The sequence below is a fragment of the Muscardinus avellanarius genome (genome assembly GCF_963383645.1).
Source record: "Muscardinus avellanarius genome assembly, chromosome: 16".
Classification (NCBI taxonomy): Eukaryota; Metazoa; Chordata; class Mammalia; order Rodentia; family Gliridae; genus Muscardinus; species Muscardinus avellanarius.
Window position 1 is genome coordinate 709796 of NC_137802.1, and position 14991 is coordinate 724786.

At 65.4% G+C, this 14991-nt stretch overlaps 2 protein-coding genes across 3 annotated transcripts; one reads left to right on the forward strand and one right to left on the reverse strand.

Moving 5' to 3' along the window:
- Positions 1-912: 912 nt before the first annotated feature.
- LONP1 (lon peptidase 1, mitochondrial) lies at positions 913-13534 on the forward strand (the record flags this gene model as incomplete). 2 transcript variants are annotated; one of them, XM_080712460.1, is made up of 19 exons in its annotated part: positions 913-1036; positions 1232-1344; positions 4462-4550; positions 5723-5842; positions 6739-6961; positions 7846-7907; positions 8140-8269; positions 8459-8542; positions 9532-9752; positions 10156-10294; positions 10718-10896; positions 11641-11728; positions 11805-11927; positions 11996-12112; positions 12187-12327; positions 12408-12573; positions 12817-13031; positions 13105-13269; positions 13352-13534. In XM_080712460.1, the coding sequence occupies 19 exons, from the start codon at positions 913-915 to the stop codon at positions 13532-13534; spliced, it is 2682 nt and encodes an 893-aa protein (XP_080568586.1). The 2 variants fall into 2 exon arrangements, with proteins under 2 accessions (XP_080568586.1, XP_080568585.1); XM_080712459.1 differs by having other exon boundaries at positions 913-1344.
- A 194-nt stretch (positions 13535-13728) lies between these two features.
- On the reverse strand, positions 13729-14404 carry RPL36 (ribosomal protein L36; the record flags this gene model as incomplete). Its single annotated transcript, XM_080712548.1, has 4 exons — positions 14395-14404; positions 14098-14192; positions 13890-14024; positions 13729-13818 (listed from the first exon to the last, which is right to left on the reverse strand). Exons 2-4 carry the CDS (start codon positions 14188-14190, stop codon positions 13729-13731), a joined length of 318 nt encoding a protein of 105 aa, XP_080568674.1. The 5' UTR covers positions 14191-14192; positions 14395-14404.
- Between the last annotated feature and the right edge of the window lie 587 nt (positions 14405-14991).

Here is a 14991-nt window from a genome sequence, read left to right on the forward strand (position 1 = left end):
CAGGGCGGCCGCCGCCACCAGCACCACCATCAGCATCGCGCCTCAGAAACCGCGGCCGCCGCCGCCGCCCCTCAACCGTCGCAGTCTGGGCACGCGCAGAGCGGAGCCCGGCCCGAGGACTGAGCATGCGCAGAGCAGAGCAGAGCCGCGGCCCGAGGACTGAGCACGCGCAGAGCGGAGCCCGGCCCGAGGGCTCGGAGCACGCGCAGAGCAGAGCAGAGCCGCGGCCCGAGGACTGAGCACGCGCAGAGCGGAGCCCGGCCCGAGGACTGAGCATGCGCAGAGCAGAGCAGAGTCCGGCCCCGAGGACTGAGCACGCGTAGAGCAGAGCAGAGCCCTGACCCGAGGGCTCGGAGCACGCGCAGAGCAGAGCCCCGGCCCGAGGACTCTGAGCATGCGCAGAGCAGAGCCCCGGCCGAGGACCCCGAACAGGACAGAGTCCCGGCCCGGGGACTCTGAGCATGCGCAACTGGATTCCTCGCAGCCAGGACCCGCCCACCCTAAAGCCCTCCCAGAGTGGTCTAAGCGTCTAAGCGGGCGCGCGCTGCCTCCCGGGAAACGCTAGTCAACTATGCGCGCCAGAGTTTGGTCACGCGCAGGTCACCCGCGCGCCTAAGTGCGCGCGCAAGGTTCCCCACAAGGTCTGAAAGCCTGGGTTGCAGTGCTCCCTAGAGGCGTTGGCGCATGCCCTCAACGTGCGCACAGGACTCGAAAGGGCTGGAGCGGGGATTGGAGAACCACGGAGACGGACGTGAGCGAGCTCCTATTAGGCGGGCTCGCTCCAAGCCCCGCCTCGGAGGCGGGGCCGGGCCACGCCCCTCCCGGTGGCAGGCACGCGCTGGGCGTCACGCGCGCGCCCGTCCTGCGAGCGGAAGTGACGCGATTCTCGCGCGCCGCCAGTATGGCCGGGCCATGGCGGCGGGCAGAGGCTACGTGCGGCTGTGGGGCGCGGCGCGGTGCTGGGCTCTGCGGCGGCCGCTTCTGGCCGTCGCCGGGGGGCGGGCCGGGGCCGGGGCCGGCGCGTGGCTGCCGCGAGGCCGGCGCTCCTGCGACGCCTCGCCTCCCTGGGCGCTCTGGGGCCGAGGCCCGTCGGCCGCGGGCCAGTGGCGCGGGCTTTGGGAGGCGAACAGCCGCGGCGGCGGGGCTTTCTCGGGCGGCGAAGACGCCTCGGAGGGCGGCGCGGAGGAAGGGGCCGGGGGCGCGGGTGGCGGCGCAGGCGGCGGCGGGGAAGGCCCGGTCATAACGGCGCTCACGCCCATGACGATCCCCGACGTGTTCCCGCACCTGCCGCTCATCGCCATTACCCGCAACCCGGTGTTCCCGCGGTTTATCAAGATCGTCGAGGTAAAGCGAACCCCGCCTCGCCCTCGCACTCTGCCCGCAGCAGGTTGCGCCCTCCCGCCTCGGAACTTTCCCAGACACGCAGTTTCTGCTCCGAGTCGAGTCCTGCGGCTCAGCACCGCCCGGTGCTCTAGAGCGCGCTCCTGCGCCCTCCGGGCCGCGGGCTCCGTCGAGTGGGCTTGGCGTCCTGGTGACAGGTCTGGACCACGGGCCGTGTAGCGGCCCGCTCGTCCTCCTGAGCTTCTTGGTAAAGCTTTTCTAACACTTCCTCAAGCGCCAGCGTAGGAATCCAGGTGTTTGGCATCTAGTTCCATCCCCTGGTTAAATACATTTCCCGACAGCTTACTCAGCTACATAGTTACAGGTGCTAAGGATGGGGACATTCCTGCCTCGGGCGCTTGCGCTGCAGGAGGACGGGAAAGGCAGCAGTGCCGCTGGCATGATAAGAGCAGAAAGGGTTCCGAAGGGTTAAGGAGCGGAGCGGAGCAGAGTGGTGCGTGTTCTCGACCTTCTGCCGCGTAGCAGGCAGGGGGAGTAGGGTAGTGATGAGTCACACACAGCCTGTGGCCTCGGTCGGATGTTCTGAAAGAAGACTGGACCCTGGTAACCTTTCAGTAGGAGCCATGAGGAGGGAGGGGGTTGCCAGGCTGATGCAAGGCCAAGAAAGCCGGTGCTGGGGAGGAGCTGTCAGTGTGAGCCCGGACTCAGAGCTCCCCCACACTCCCGGGTCTGTTTTTATGAAACCGGTGGAAACTGTGATGGGGGAGAAAGGTTATCAGTCAACTGGGCAAGCAAGGTCGTGCAGCGAGTCAGCCCCCACGTGCCCCTCACAGCGCAGACTGATGAACCTCAGGGAGGTCGGGGAAGAGGGAGGGCGTACAGAAGGGCCCCGGCTTGGGAGTGGGGAGACCCAGCGGGAGCCCCTCTCCCCTCCGCTCCCACCCCGCCTGAGCTCCTTGCAGGGCCCTTCCAACCCGCGGAGCAGGGCTCCTTAGCGCTCGCACACGCCCGAAAAAGACCCTGTGGGTTGGTGTCCTGCCCTGGCACACTTCATTACCTTTCAAGGCCTTTGCCTTCTCATCTGTGACCCAGACATCGCAGTAGCAGTTAAATGAGGCCCTGTGTGGAGGGATTTGGAACGGTGCCTGGCACGACAGGGAGGAAGGTGCTGTGCCAGCCACACGTGGGAGAAGGATGTTTCAGAACCCTGTCCTGGAAGCCTTTGACCCATCCCTGACCCTGCAGTCCTCGACCCTCCCAGGCAGCTGGGGCCAGGACTGTCGCTCGGCCCTGCACATGCCATGCCCTTCCCCTGGAGCTGAGCAGAGGTGACCATACTGGGTTTCCGTGCCCCGCAGGCCAGCCAGGAGTCGAGGGTGGACGAGTTGCTGTGCACTGTGCTGGTGCCACACTCCTGCCTGCCTCTCCTTTTTGATCTGAGGAGAATAGCGGCTCTTAATGTTTGGTGGGTCCTGTTCCCTCCTGTCAGATGTTATGAACTTTCTTCCCAGAAAAAACCAGTGGCCGGGTGTGGTGGCCCCTGCCTGTCATCCCAGTACTTGGGAGGCAGATGCAGGAGGCTTGAGGGTCGCAGCCAGCCTCAGCTACTTAGTGAGGCGGCGCTCAGAGATCCTGGGTTCAACCCCAGCACCCCAGGCCCCTGTTTTGGAGTGAGTTAAAGCACTGCTTCTCAGGGTTCGGCTCCTGAACCGGCAGCAGAGGAGCGCATTGCAGTGCAGTTTCCCGGGTCATCCCCGTCTCCTGGGCCGCTTATCCAGGCCGGGTGGCTCTGGTGTCTGTCCAAGTGTAAGGGACGGTAACCAGGATGGGCTGGGACGGTCGCGAATCGGCTGAGCCTCAGGGTGTGCGTGCTCTGGGCCCCCAGCTACTTAGATGAGAACAGAGCCCTGAACCTGCCGTCAGGACACGGAGCGTGTGACGTGAGCCAGAGCAGTGGCATGTGCCTGTCGTCCTAGGACTTGGGAGGCTGAGACGGGAGGGTCACAGGGTCACAGCCAGCCACTTAGCTACTGAGGCCCTCTGCAACTCAGTGAGACCCCGTTTTAAAATGAAGAATAAGCCGGGCGTCATTGCACACACTTCTAATATCCGCGCTTGGGAGGTGGAGACAGGAGGATTGCGCAGGTTTGAAGTCCTTGGCTTAAGAGACCCTGTTTCCAAATAAAATATGAAATAGGTCTGGGAGTGTAGCCCGGAGGTAAAGGGGCATAATCCCCTGTACCACCAAAAGAATAAAAAATTAAGCTTGGGGTTTAGCTCAGAGGTAGAATGCCCCTGTGTTCAATCCCCAGTACCACATGCATGTGTGTGTATGCACGCGCACACACACAGACACGCACACACACAGGATGTGATGTGGCTGGCTTGGTGGCACTCACCTGCCATTCCAGGGACTCAGGTTGCTGAGGCAGGAGGGTGGAAAGTTTGAGCCGAGCTGGGCGTGGTGGCCACAGTTGTAATCCCAGCATTTGGGAGGCTGAGACAGGAGGACCGCAGTTCCCGGACAGCCTCAGCTACTTAGGCCCTGTTTCAAAATAAAGAATAAGAAACAGGGCAGGGGTATAGCTCGGAGGTTGAATGCCCCTGGGTTCCATCCCCAGACCTTTAAAGAAAAAAGTTTGAGCCAGCGGGGAGAACTTAGCCAAGACCCTGCCTCAAAGTCAAAAGGCCTGGGCGTGTAGCTCGGTGGTAGAGCCCCTTCTGGGGTCGAGCCGCAGTGACCACTGAGAAAGCGTCGCCTCGTGAGTGTGTGTGCTGAGCGCTGGGGACGCGTTGGACTGCATGAGAATCCCTGGCATTCAAACAGAACGGGTTTGAGTTTTGAACTCGGACTGTTGCCACTGGACAGCCTTGGCTGGTGTGTACCGGGCCTTGCTTGTGCGGCTGTGCACTCGGACTCCTGCCCGGACCGCCCATGGCTGTTGTCCCGCCCGGCCCCTCCTGTCTGGCCTTTGGTGGTGGTGTTCAGGTCCTTGGGCTATGTTGATTAGCTTCCTGGATCACATTAGCCTGCTCCCAGAGAAAAATCTAGAAAGCCCTCGAGATAGGCTGCCAGCTAGAAGGCCTGCTCTGCATTCACTGGGGTCGTTGTCATGCTAGGTTAAAAATAAGAAGTTGGTTGAGCTGCTGAGAAGGAAAGTCCGCCTTGCCCAGCCCTATGTCGGCGTCTTCCTAAAGAGAGACGACAAGTAAGTGCCGCTCTCCTCCGGTCCTGTTGAAGCGCCTGGGCAGTTTCCCTTGACCAGAAAGAGCCCTAGGCCACTGGGCGTGGTGGGCACGCCTGTGGTTCCCGCACTTGGGAGGCTGAGCAGGAGGATTGCGGGTTTGAGGACAGCCTCCACAAGTGGTGACACATCACCTAGTGAGACCCTGCTTTAAGATAAAAATAAAATGGGGCTGGAGTGTAGCTCAGAGGTAGAATGCCCCTCAACTCGATCCCAGTACTGCAAAAAAATAAAAATAAGAAATGGAAAGGGCTGGGGTGCAGCTCAGTAGAGTGCCCCTGGGTTCAATTCCTAGCACCACACACAACCCAAGAGCAGAGGATGGCAGCGTGCCTTTTCAGCCTGGGCTGGATGGAGCTCGCACCTGGGCTGGGTAGCAGCTCGGCTAGAGTGTCGGCAGGTGCAAAGCCCAGGCTCCGTCCCAGGCCGGGGCAGACAGACAAAAACAAAAGGCCCAGTGTGGAGCCGGCCATGGCGGCACGCTTGGAATCCCAGCATAGGGAGGCTGAGACGGGAGGAGCTGGGTTCGCGGCCAGCTTCAGCTCCGTAGTGAGGCCCTCCGCAACTCAGAGAGTCCCTGTTTCAAAATAAAGGATAAAAATTGGGCTGGGGGTATAGCTCGGAGGTCGATGGCCCTGGGTTCCATCCCCAGTACCACACACACACACAAAAAGCTCACAGGTAGAATGGCTCTTGGTTCAATCTCCAGTACGGCAAAATAAATAAAAATAGGTCTGGGGATCTAGTCAGGAGGTTGAATGCCCCTGGGCTCCATCCTCAGTGTCACAGAGTCAGGCTAGCCCCTGGGCTTGACCCCAGCACCCCGCCCCGGAGCAGCACGACCAGATGGGGAGTAGAGCCGAGGCCCCTCAGTCCGGGTCGGGAAGCACCTGCAGGTGGATAGAGGTGGCATTTGGGGCCGCGTTCACTCCAGGTCCAAATTAGTAACACTTCCAAGTTCAAGGCCCATCGCTAAGGAAGGAAGACTGTCAGGTCCCCGTGGCTGCCAGCGCTGGGCTGCAGCCCGCCGGCGTCCACGGCCCCTCTGGGAGCCCAGGCGGCCGCCCTGTTCCGGTGGGCACTACTCCTGTCTCCCCTGCGGCCAGGTGGGTGCCAAGCCTTTGTCCCTCCCCCAGCAACGAGGCCGACGTGGTGGAGAGCCTGGACGAGATCTACCACACGGGGACGTTTGCCCAGATCCACGAGCTGCAGGACCTCGGGGACCGGCTGCGCATGATCGTCACGGGGCACAGGAGGTGCGCGCCCGCCCGCCGGCCGGGAACCGGACTGGGGCGAAGCTTGAAGGCAGAGTGCCTCTGGGTTTAGCCCCCAGCCCCACCCGCACACAGGAGGAGGATGTCTTGGCCGAGCCTCCCTCCAGGTGCCCGCCTGCGCACGCTCCGGCAGTTCCAGCTCTTTGCTGGCCAGGCGGGCAGATGGACAGTGGTGGGGCTTGGGCTTCAACATGGAGGTTCAGCAAGGGCCACTTTGCAGAAGTGTCCTTGGAATTGAGCTCAGAAGGGAATGACGACAGCCAGATGAGGGGTGCACCCTGTAATCCAGTTCTTGGGGAGGCTGAGTCAGGAGGACCAGTTTTGAGGCCAGCCTTGGCAACTTAGGGAGGCCCTAGCAACCTAAGTAAGCCCTGTTACAAGATAAAAATGGCTGGAGGCGAGGCCGGGCGTGGTGGCGCGCACTTGTAATCCCAGCGCTTGGGAGGCTGAGACAGGAGAATCGCACAGGTTTGAAGCCAGCCTCAACTACTTAGTGAGGCTCTCAGCAACTTAGTGAGACCCTGTTTCCAAATAAAGTATAAATAGGTCTGGGAGTATAGCCCGGAGGTAGAAAGCCTCTGGGTTCCACCCCAGTGCCACCAAAATAATAATAATAATGATGGCTGGAGGTGGAATGCCCCTGGTTCAACCCCCAATATGGTTTCTCCCCCAAAGGATAGGTATGACAGGAAAGAGCCCCTGGGTGAAGAGGCTAAGGGGTGGGTGGGTGGAGCCTGTGGGGCCCGGGGCCCTTGGCAGGGCGCCCCCCGGAGTTGGTGAGCTGTGGGAGTGGCTGGGGCCTGGGGACAAGGCTCCGGCCCTGTGATGGCCCCGGGCCCACCCTGGCCTGGGCTCCACCGCGCCCGCTTTGTCCTCAGGATCCACATCAGCAGACAGCTGGACGTGGAGCCAGAGGAGCCGGACAAGCAGAAGCCGAGGCGCAAGGCCAAGCGGGGCCGGAAGGAGGCGGAGGAGGAGCCGGGCGCCGGGTCCCCGGTGGAGGGGGCGCCAGAGCCCGCCGCAGATGCCCCTGGGGAGGTGCTCATGGTGGAGGTAGAGAACGTCGTCCATGAAGACTTCCAGGTCACCGAGGAAGTGAAAGTAAGTGTGGGCCCCCGGAGGGCCGCGCTGTTCTCCCGCTCCTCCTTCCCTTGGAGCCGGGTGGGGGAGGCGCAGCTGGAGGGGTGGGAGCCAGAGGGAGCAAGCTGGGCAGCGCTCCTCCGTGTGCCTGGTGCCGTGCATGGGTCGCCTGACGCAGCCCGGCGGAGCCAGCAGCCAGCCGGCCGTGGCACTGTGTTGAGAAGGCCTCTGCGCCTGGAGGAAGGCGTGCTGGCATCGATTAGTGATGCCTGCACGGTGCCGTGGCGGCGCCATGGTGACTGGGCACCTTTGCCTGTGCTCTTGAGCACTTGAGCAGCTTGGTGTCGCTGCTGTTAAATTGTTCGGCACCATTACAACAACAAAAAGGCCAGGTGTGGCGGTACAGCATGTAATCCCAGGACTTGGGGAGGCTAGGACAGGAGGCTCGCAGGTTCACGGCCAGCCGCAGCAACTTAGGCCCTCTGCAACTTAGCAAGACCATTCAGAAATGAAAAAATATATATATATAGGGCTGGGGTGCAGTTCAGAGGCAGAGTGCTCCGGGTTCGGTCCCTGGTAACGTACGCACGCACACACAAGGTGGCAAGAAGAAACACGGGCCCCTCCTGTGTACAGGCCCTGCAGTGGCAGGTCCCTCGGTCCCTGCACAGGGCCTGGCTCGGCCCAGGCGTGGCTGGGGCTGGGCTGGGCTGAGGCGCAAGGAGCTTGGGACCCAGCAGAGGGAGGCAGTGGCCTCCTGCCCGAGGAGCTCCGCGGCTGGGGCTCGGACTCAGGTTCTCCTGCCCCTCGTCCCGTCCCTGTGCTGCTTTCCAGGGCCAGGAGGCAGGAGCCCTGGCTCAGCACGTGAGTGCGGGCCAGACAAGTGACCTGCCACCCTCTCACAGGCCCTGACGGCCGAGATCGTGAAGACCATCCGGGACATCATCGCCCTGAACCCTCTCTACCGGTGGGTGGCCCGGTCCCTCTGTACTGGTGAGCGCCCGGCTGGCCCAAGGGCTTCCTGCCCCGGGGAGAGGGTCCCACACTCGTCCACTGTCCTGTAGGAAGCCACACGGGGCGCTCCTCGCCCCGGGCCCGGAATGGCTGCCCTGTTGGGTCTGGCCGGAAGCCCCCTTGCCGCCAGCCGGGTGGCCACACGGTCCTGGCTCTGTGCCCTGAGTGGCGGCCTCGTCCTGCAGGGAGTCGGTGCTGCAGATGATGCAGGCGGGCCAGCGGGTGGTGGACAACCCCATCTACCTGAGTGACATGGGCGCCGCGCTGACCGGCGCCGAGTCCCACGAGCTGCAGGACGTGCTGGAAGAGACCAGCGTGAGTGCCCTGGCCCGCCCCGTGCCTGGCTGGCCACTTCTGCTGGGCCGGCCGGCGGGCGGGCACCACCGCTTCCACGCTCCCCAGCCACGCGTGTGCGAGGCGGGCGTGCGAGGCTGTCCCCTGGGGGCGGGCCGGCTTCCTGCCCCGCTGGCCTCGCTCACGGCTCACGGTCGGCTTCCTCGGCAGATTCCCAAGCGGCTCTACAAGGCCCTCTCCCTCCTGAAGAAGGAGTTCGAGCTGAGCAAGCTGCAGCAGCGGCTGGGGCGGGAGGTAAGGGCCCGGCCCCTCTCTGCGCCACACGCCCGGGGCCATGCAGGGCCCACTCGGCCTCCTCTCCTCTCCGCGCCCACACGCTCGGGGCCATGCGGGCCCACTCGGCCTCCTCTCCGCGCCCACACGCCCGGGGCCATGCGGGGCCCACTCAGCCTCCTGGTAGGCGGCCCTGGAGGAGGCCGGCTCCGGGCAGGTGCCGGCTGCTTCCCATGCCCGCCCCAAGCTGGGTGTCAGGCCTAAGGAGGTCTGTGGCGGACGGGGCTGTCCGCTGCCGAGCAGTGGGACCTCCTGTGTGTGGACCCCTTCTTCCTAGTTTTATTCTCGGAAGAATTCACATCCATTTCTAACCAGGAAAGCCAGAACAAATAGCTGTCGATAGAGGGCCGCCATCAAAACAGGCCCAGGGAGGCGCGCGGTGGCCACATCCGGCATCCCGCAGCCCAGGTTCCAGGCCGGCCTGGGCTCTTGGGAAGACCCGGTCCCAGCACGGGCCGGCCCTGCGCCCACCCTCATTGCAAGTATAGGAAGAGATGGAAGAAGCTGGAGGCTTTGAGCCCCTTTTTCTTCCATTTTATTTACACTGCAGATTAAATCCAGGGGTGTTCTACTGCTAAGCTACAACCTCAGGACTCCCTTCCCATTTTTTAAATTTTGTAACTAGAAATAGTGATGCTTGCCTATAATCCTGGTGTTTGGGAGGCTGGAGCAGGAGGCTTTCAGGATCGAGACCAGCCTCAGCAGTTGAGCAGCAGTTTAAGCAACTTAGGGAGGTTGCTAAAAACAAAATCAAATAAAAACATGAAAAGTGGGTCGGGAGTGGAGCTCAGGCAGGGTGTTCCCGGGCTCGAGCCCCAGGACCGCGCGCACATACAGTAGGTCTCGCTGATTTCCTGAGGCTCGCTGGCCTCGGCGCCGCGACCCGCCAGGAGCCTGGCAGTGCCGGGAGGCAGCCTCCCTCCCGCCCGCCCTGAGCCGGTGCCCTGCAGGTGGAGGAGAAGATCAAGCAGACACACCGCAAGTACCTGCTGCAGGAGCAGCTGAAGATCATCAAGAAGGAGCTGGGGCTGGAGAAGGAGGACAAGGACGCCATCGAGGAGAAGTTCCGCGAGCGGCTGAAGGAGCTGGTGGTGCCCAAGCACGTCATGGACGTGGTGGACGAGGAGCTGAGCAAGCTGGGCCTGCTGGACAACCACTCCTCGGAGTTCAAGTGAGCCCCGCGCGGGCGGGAGGGGGCCGCCTCCCAGCGAGCCCCGAGTGCTGCGGCTTCGGGGGCCTGTGAACTGGGAAGGCTCGCGGCTCACGGGGAGTCCGCCGCTGGCATGCAGGACTGCGGCCATGGGCACTGCCCGCCGGCCCCGGAGACTCGCGTCGTTCTGGCCTGCTGGCGTGTCTGCCCCTTTCCAGGAGGCCCCACCAACCATGGCGTCCTCGCCTGCCTGCGGTTGCTCTCCTCCTGGGCCTGTGCCCTGGGCAGTGGGGGCCGGGGGTGGCTTGTGCCCGCATCTGGGTGTCTGGGACGTTGTTGAGCAGACAGGGCTTGCTTGTCGCAGTGACGGGGAGCCCAGGGTGTGGCCGGCAGCCCCCCGGCTCACCGGGCCCTCCCGTGGCAGCGTCACCCGCAACTACCTGGACTGGCTCACATCCATCCCGTGGGGCAAGTGCAGTGAGGAGAACCTGGACCTGGCACGGGCCCAGGCGGTGCTGGAGGAGGACCACTACGGCATGGAGGACGTCAAGAAGCGCATCCTGGTGAGCCGCTGCTGCGGAGGCTAAGGCAGGAGGATCGCAGGTTCGCGGCCAGCCTCTGCAACTCCCCGAGATCCTGTTTAAAAGTGCATGAACAGGGCTGGGTGCAGCTGGGTGGTAGAAGCCCCTGGATTCAGTCCTCAGCACCACAAGAATGTCGTGGTGGGGTGGTGGGCTGGGGGTGGCGCGTGCCCGCCATCTTCTGGCACCTGGTTGTCCAGTTGAATGTCGGGCTGCCCTTCCAGGGCCAGCGGCAGCTCCAGGTGGGTCACCTGTGGGATAGCCTAGACCCTGGAGCCCCAGACGTCGAGTAGAGGCAGTGGACAGCGCACGCTTGGCCGTGGGCTCCTGTCAGAGCCCCCTCCTCTGGAGCCCCGGCTGGCTGTGTCTGGGGGCGCCCTCCTGAGCACCCGCTTCTGCCCACAGGAGTTCATTGCCGTCAGCCAGCTCCGTGGCTCCACCCAGGGCAAGATCCTCTGCTTCTACGGCCCCCCCGGCGTGGGCAAGACCTCCATCGCCCGCTCCATCGCCCGCGCCCTCAACCGTCAGTACTTCCGCTTCAGCGTGGGGGGCATGACCGACGTGGCCGAGATCAAGGGGCACAGGTGGGCCTGGCCGCGGCACCCATAGCTGCTGTCCTCTGGCTCGGTCTGAGGCTGTCAGAGCCGCTCCCGCTGCGAGGAGCTCCCAGCTCCTTTGCAAAGCCCACGGCCCCTCAGCCCACTGCTGCGGCCACGCGGCCCCCACGCCAGGCTGTCCTGCCCAGGCCTTCACGCGTACCGTGCCCTCTGCCTGGCAGCGCGCCTGCCCCTACCCGCCTTCGCTCAAAAGCTAAGCCGTTTTATTTGGGGGGTCCTGAGGTGGAGCCAGGGCTCCAGCGGTGAGATCCATCGGCCGCCCTTTTTGTTTTTTGTGTCTGTGACACTGGGGATTGAAGGGCGCACCCTCAGCACTTAAGACTCAATAGGCTGCTGCGTCTCACTGCTTGCTGAAGCTGCGCTTGAACCCTCAAAGCCGTCTCAGCCTCCCTAGCACTGGGATTACAGCTGCGCGTCGCCACGCAGCCGGCCCGGGGCCTCACTAAGCGGGCAGGCTGGCCTCTGACCCGGCCTCCTGCTCCAGCCTCTGGCAGCTGGGAGACAGGACGGCATGCACTGGCGTCCTTGAGCCCCGCTGCTTCGCACGCACGCACGCTGGGGGGCTCCAGAGCTTCGCTCCGGGGTGCTCTGGACGGCCGCGCTGCCTGAGCTTGTGGCCTCGCCCCGTTGGGCCTGGGCACAGGGCCCATGACTGCCTGGTGTGTCCCTTAGCCTGCTGGGCCCCGTGTGACCCGCCCTGCCCCTTCACAGGCGGACCTACGTGGGCGCCATGCCCGGCAAGCTCATCCAGTGTCTGAAGAAGACCAAGACAGAGAACCCACTGGTGCTGATAGACGAGGTGCGTCCGGCGCCCCAGGACCCCGCTCAGCGTGTCCTCGGCCCCGGGCCCCCACCACCTGCCTGTCTGCCCTCAGGTGGACAAGATCGGCCGCGGTTACCAGGGGGACCCCTCGTCGGCGCTGCTGGAGCTGCTGGACCCGGAGCAGAACGCCAACTTCCTGGACCACTACCTGGACGTGCCGGTGGACCTGTCCAAGGTGCGTGCGCGTCACGCCCAGGGCCTGGACGGTGGGCCCGGCTGGCCCTCACCCTGGCCGCCCCTCAGGTGCTGTTCATCTGCACGGCCAACGTCACGGACACCATCCCCGAGCCGCTGCGCGATCGCATGGAGATGATCAACGTGTCAGGCTACGTGGCCCAGGAGAAGCTGGCCATTGCTGAGGTGAGGCCCGCAGGAGGGAGGCAGGGAGGCCCGCAGCGAGACCCTCGGCTGGCCTCACTCCTCGTCGCCCGCAGCGCTATCTGGTGCCACAGGCGCGCGCCCTGTGCGGCCTGGACGAGAGTAAGGCCCGGCTGTCGTCGGACGTGCTGACCCTGCTTATCAAGCAGTACTGCCGGGAGAGCGGCGTCCGCAACCTCCAGAAGCAGGTGGAGAAGGTGAGCTCGCCTGCCCCGCCCCGGCTCCCTCACCTGGGCGCGCCCAGGCCCACCAGCTGCGCCCGCCCGCCCGCCCGCAGGTGCTGCGGAAGTCAGCCTACAAGATCGTCAGCGGGGAGGCCGAGTCCGTGGAGGTGACGCCTGAGAACCTGCAGGACTTCGTGGGGAAGCCGGTGTTCACGGTGGAGCGCATGTACGACGTGACGCCGCCCGGCGTGGTCATGGGCCTGGCCTGGACCGCCATGGGTGAGCAGGGCTGGGAGGGGAGGGCCAGGCCTTGGGAGGCTGAGGCAGAGGCGCTTGTGCTGACAGCCAGCCTCAGCGAGGTCTCGACAGAGCGAGAAGTGCAGTCCCTGGCGGGAGGTGCAACAGCCACCGGGGCCGTCTTGGGTGCCACAGGGCAGCAGGACACGATCAGTGTCCAGGCCCGGGGTCAGGCACCGCCTCGGCCCCAGGCGGCAGGGGCGCTTCACTGGCTCCCGTCTCCAGGAGGCTCCACCTTGTTCGTGGAGACGTCCCTGAGGCGGCCGCCTCTCAGGGGCGGCGAGGACAGGGACGGCAGCCTGGAGGTGACGGGCCAGCTGGGCGAGGTGATGAAGGAGAGCGCGCGCATTGCCTACACCTTCGCCAGGGCCTTCCTGATGCAGCAGGACCCGGCCAACGACTTCCTGGTGACCTCGCACCTCCACCTGCACGTGCCCGAGGTGAGCGCCACCGCCCGGGCCCTCCACCGCTGGGACCACTGTGACCCTGGCCCTGACGCCCGTCCTCTCCCAGGGCGCCACCCCCAAGGACGGCCCCAGCGCAGGCTGCACCATCGTCACAGCCCTGCTGTCTCTGGCCCTGGACCAGCCCGTGCGGCAGAACCTCGCCATGACCGGCGAGGTGTCCCTCACGGGCAAGATCCTGCCTGTCGGGGGCATCAAGGAGAAGACGATCGCGGTAAGTGGCTGCCCGCGGCCCCCGGGGAGGGCTGGGGCTGGCGGCGCGAGCCGCACCCGGGCTGAGGCCGGCGCCCTCCTAGGCCAAGCGCGCCGGGGTGACTTGTGTGGTCCTGCCGGCGGAGAACAAGAAGGACTTCTACGACCTGGCGGCCTTCATCACCGAGGGCCTGGAGGTGCACTTCGTGGAGCACTACCGCGAGGTCTTCCACATCGCCTTCGGCCTGCCCGGGCGCCAGGCAGAGGCCCTGGCCGTGGAGCGGTGATGGCGGCATGGCCGCCTGTGGCCCAGGACGGGCTGGACTGCGAGAGGGGCTGGGGGCTATCATGGAGCCCAGCAATCATGTGAATAAAGACTGTGTGCAGCCCCCCCTTGTGTCGTGCGCGCCGCCCACAGACGCCCACCGCCCACAGACGCCCACACAGAGCCAGAGCTGCCGGAAGACGTTTATTGGGGGGCTCAGTCCTTCTTGGCCGCCGCCTTCCTCATGGCGGCCAGGACGCTGCTCAGCTCCTCCCGCTTCCTCTTGGCGCGGATGTGCGTGCCCACCTGCGGGTGAGAGGCGGCGTGAGCGCGGCAGCGTGTGCGGGGGCCCGCCCGCCCGCCGGGCGCCCACCTACCCGCTTCTTGATGAACTTGAGGGCCCGCTTGTCCTTGGAGACCTTGAGCAGCTCCATGGCGCGGCGCTCGTAGGGCGCGAAGCCGCACACCTCGCGGATCATGTCCCGCACGAACTTGGTGTGCTTGGTGAGGCGCTGCGGGGACGCGCGGGGTCAGCGCCGCCTCGGCCCGGCCCCCGCCCGCCGCCCGCCCGCCGCCCGCACTCACCCCGCGGCGGCGGCTGTGCCTCGGCTGGCTCACGTTCCTGGTCACCTTGTGGCCCTTGTTGAGGCCCACGGCCATGGGGTAGCGCAGAGCCATGGCTGCGGGCCGGGGAGCGGCGGTGAGCGCCCGCCCGCCGCGCCCCGCCGCCCCTCCGACCCGCCCGCCGCGCCCCGCCGCCCCTCCGACCCGCGCCCCGCCGCGCCCCGCCGCCCCTCCGACCCGCCCGCCGCCCCTCCGACCGTCCGGCGCGCCCCGGGGCTCGGATGGCGGCGGATGAAGGCGCCGCGCGAAAGCGCTCACCTGCGGCTCGTCAATGGCTGCTGGGGCGGAAGAGCCGGTGCCGCGCGGAACTCTGGGATATCGGCTCCCTCCCGGGCGGGGTAGAGCGGCGCGAGCGGCGCGTGCGCGCGCCCCTGGCGGCCGGGAGGCTCCCTGCGCCGCCGCGGCGGCCTCTGAGCATGCGCGTGGGCCGCCACGAGTCCAGAGTTGGAATCGCCCTCGGCCGCCGCCTGGCTGGCCCCGGCCACGGCGACTGCGCACTCCGAGCGCCGGTCTCCCGCGCAGAGCTGCGCGCAGTGACACCCCGAGCGCAGGGCGGCGGGCCCGGTGCCGCGCTGCGGGGCACTGGCGAGGGAGGCTTGCAGGCAGGCTCGCTCTGACCTGGGTGGCGGGGACGAGCAGCGTCCGGGCTGGGCCTCGGGGATGTGTGCGTGTGGTACTGCGGGGTGGGGGCCCACTAATCCCCGCGCTGGGGAGGCCGAGACGGGCGGCTCCCAGGTTCGAGGCCAGCCTCAGCTACTGAGCGAGGCTCTCAGCAACTCAGTGAGACCGTTTCCAAATAAAGTATAAACTAGGTCTGGGAGTGTGGCCCGGAGCTAGAAAACCTCCGCCTCCACC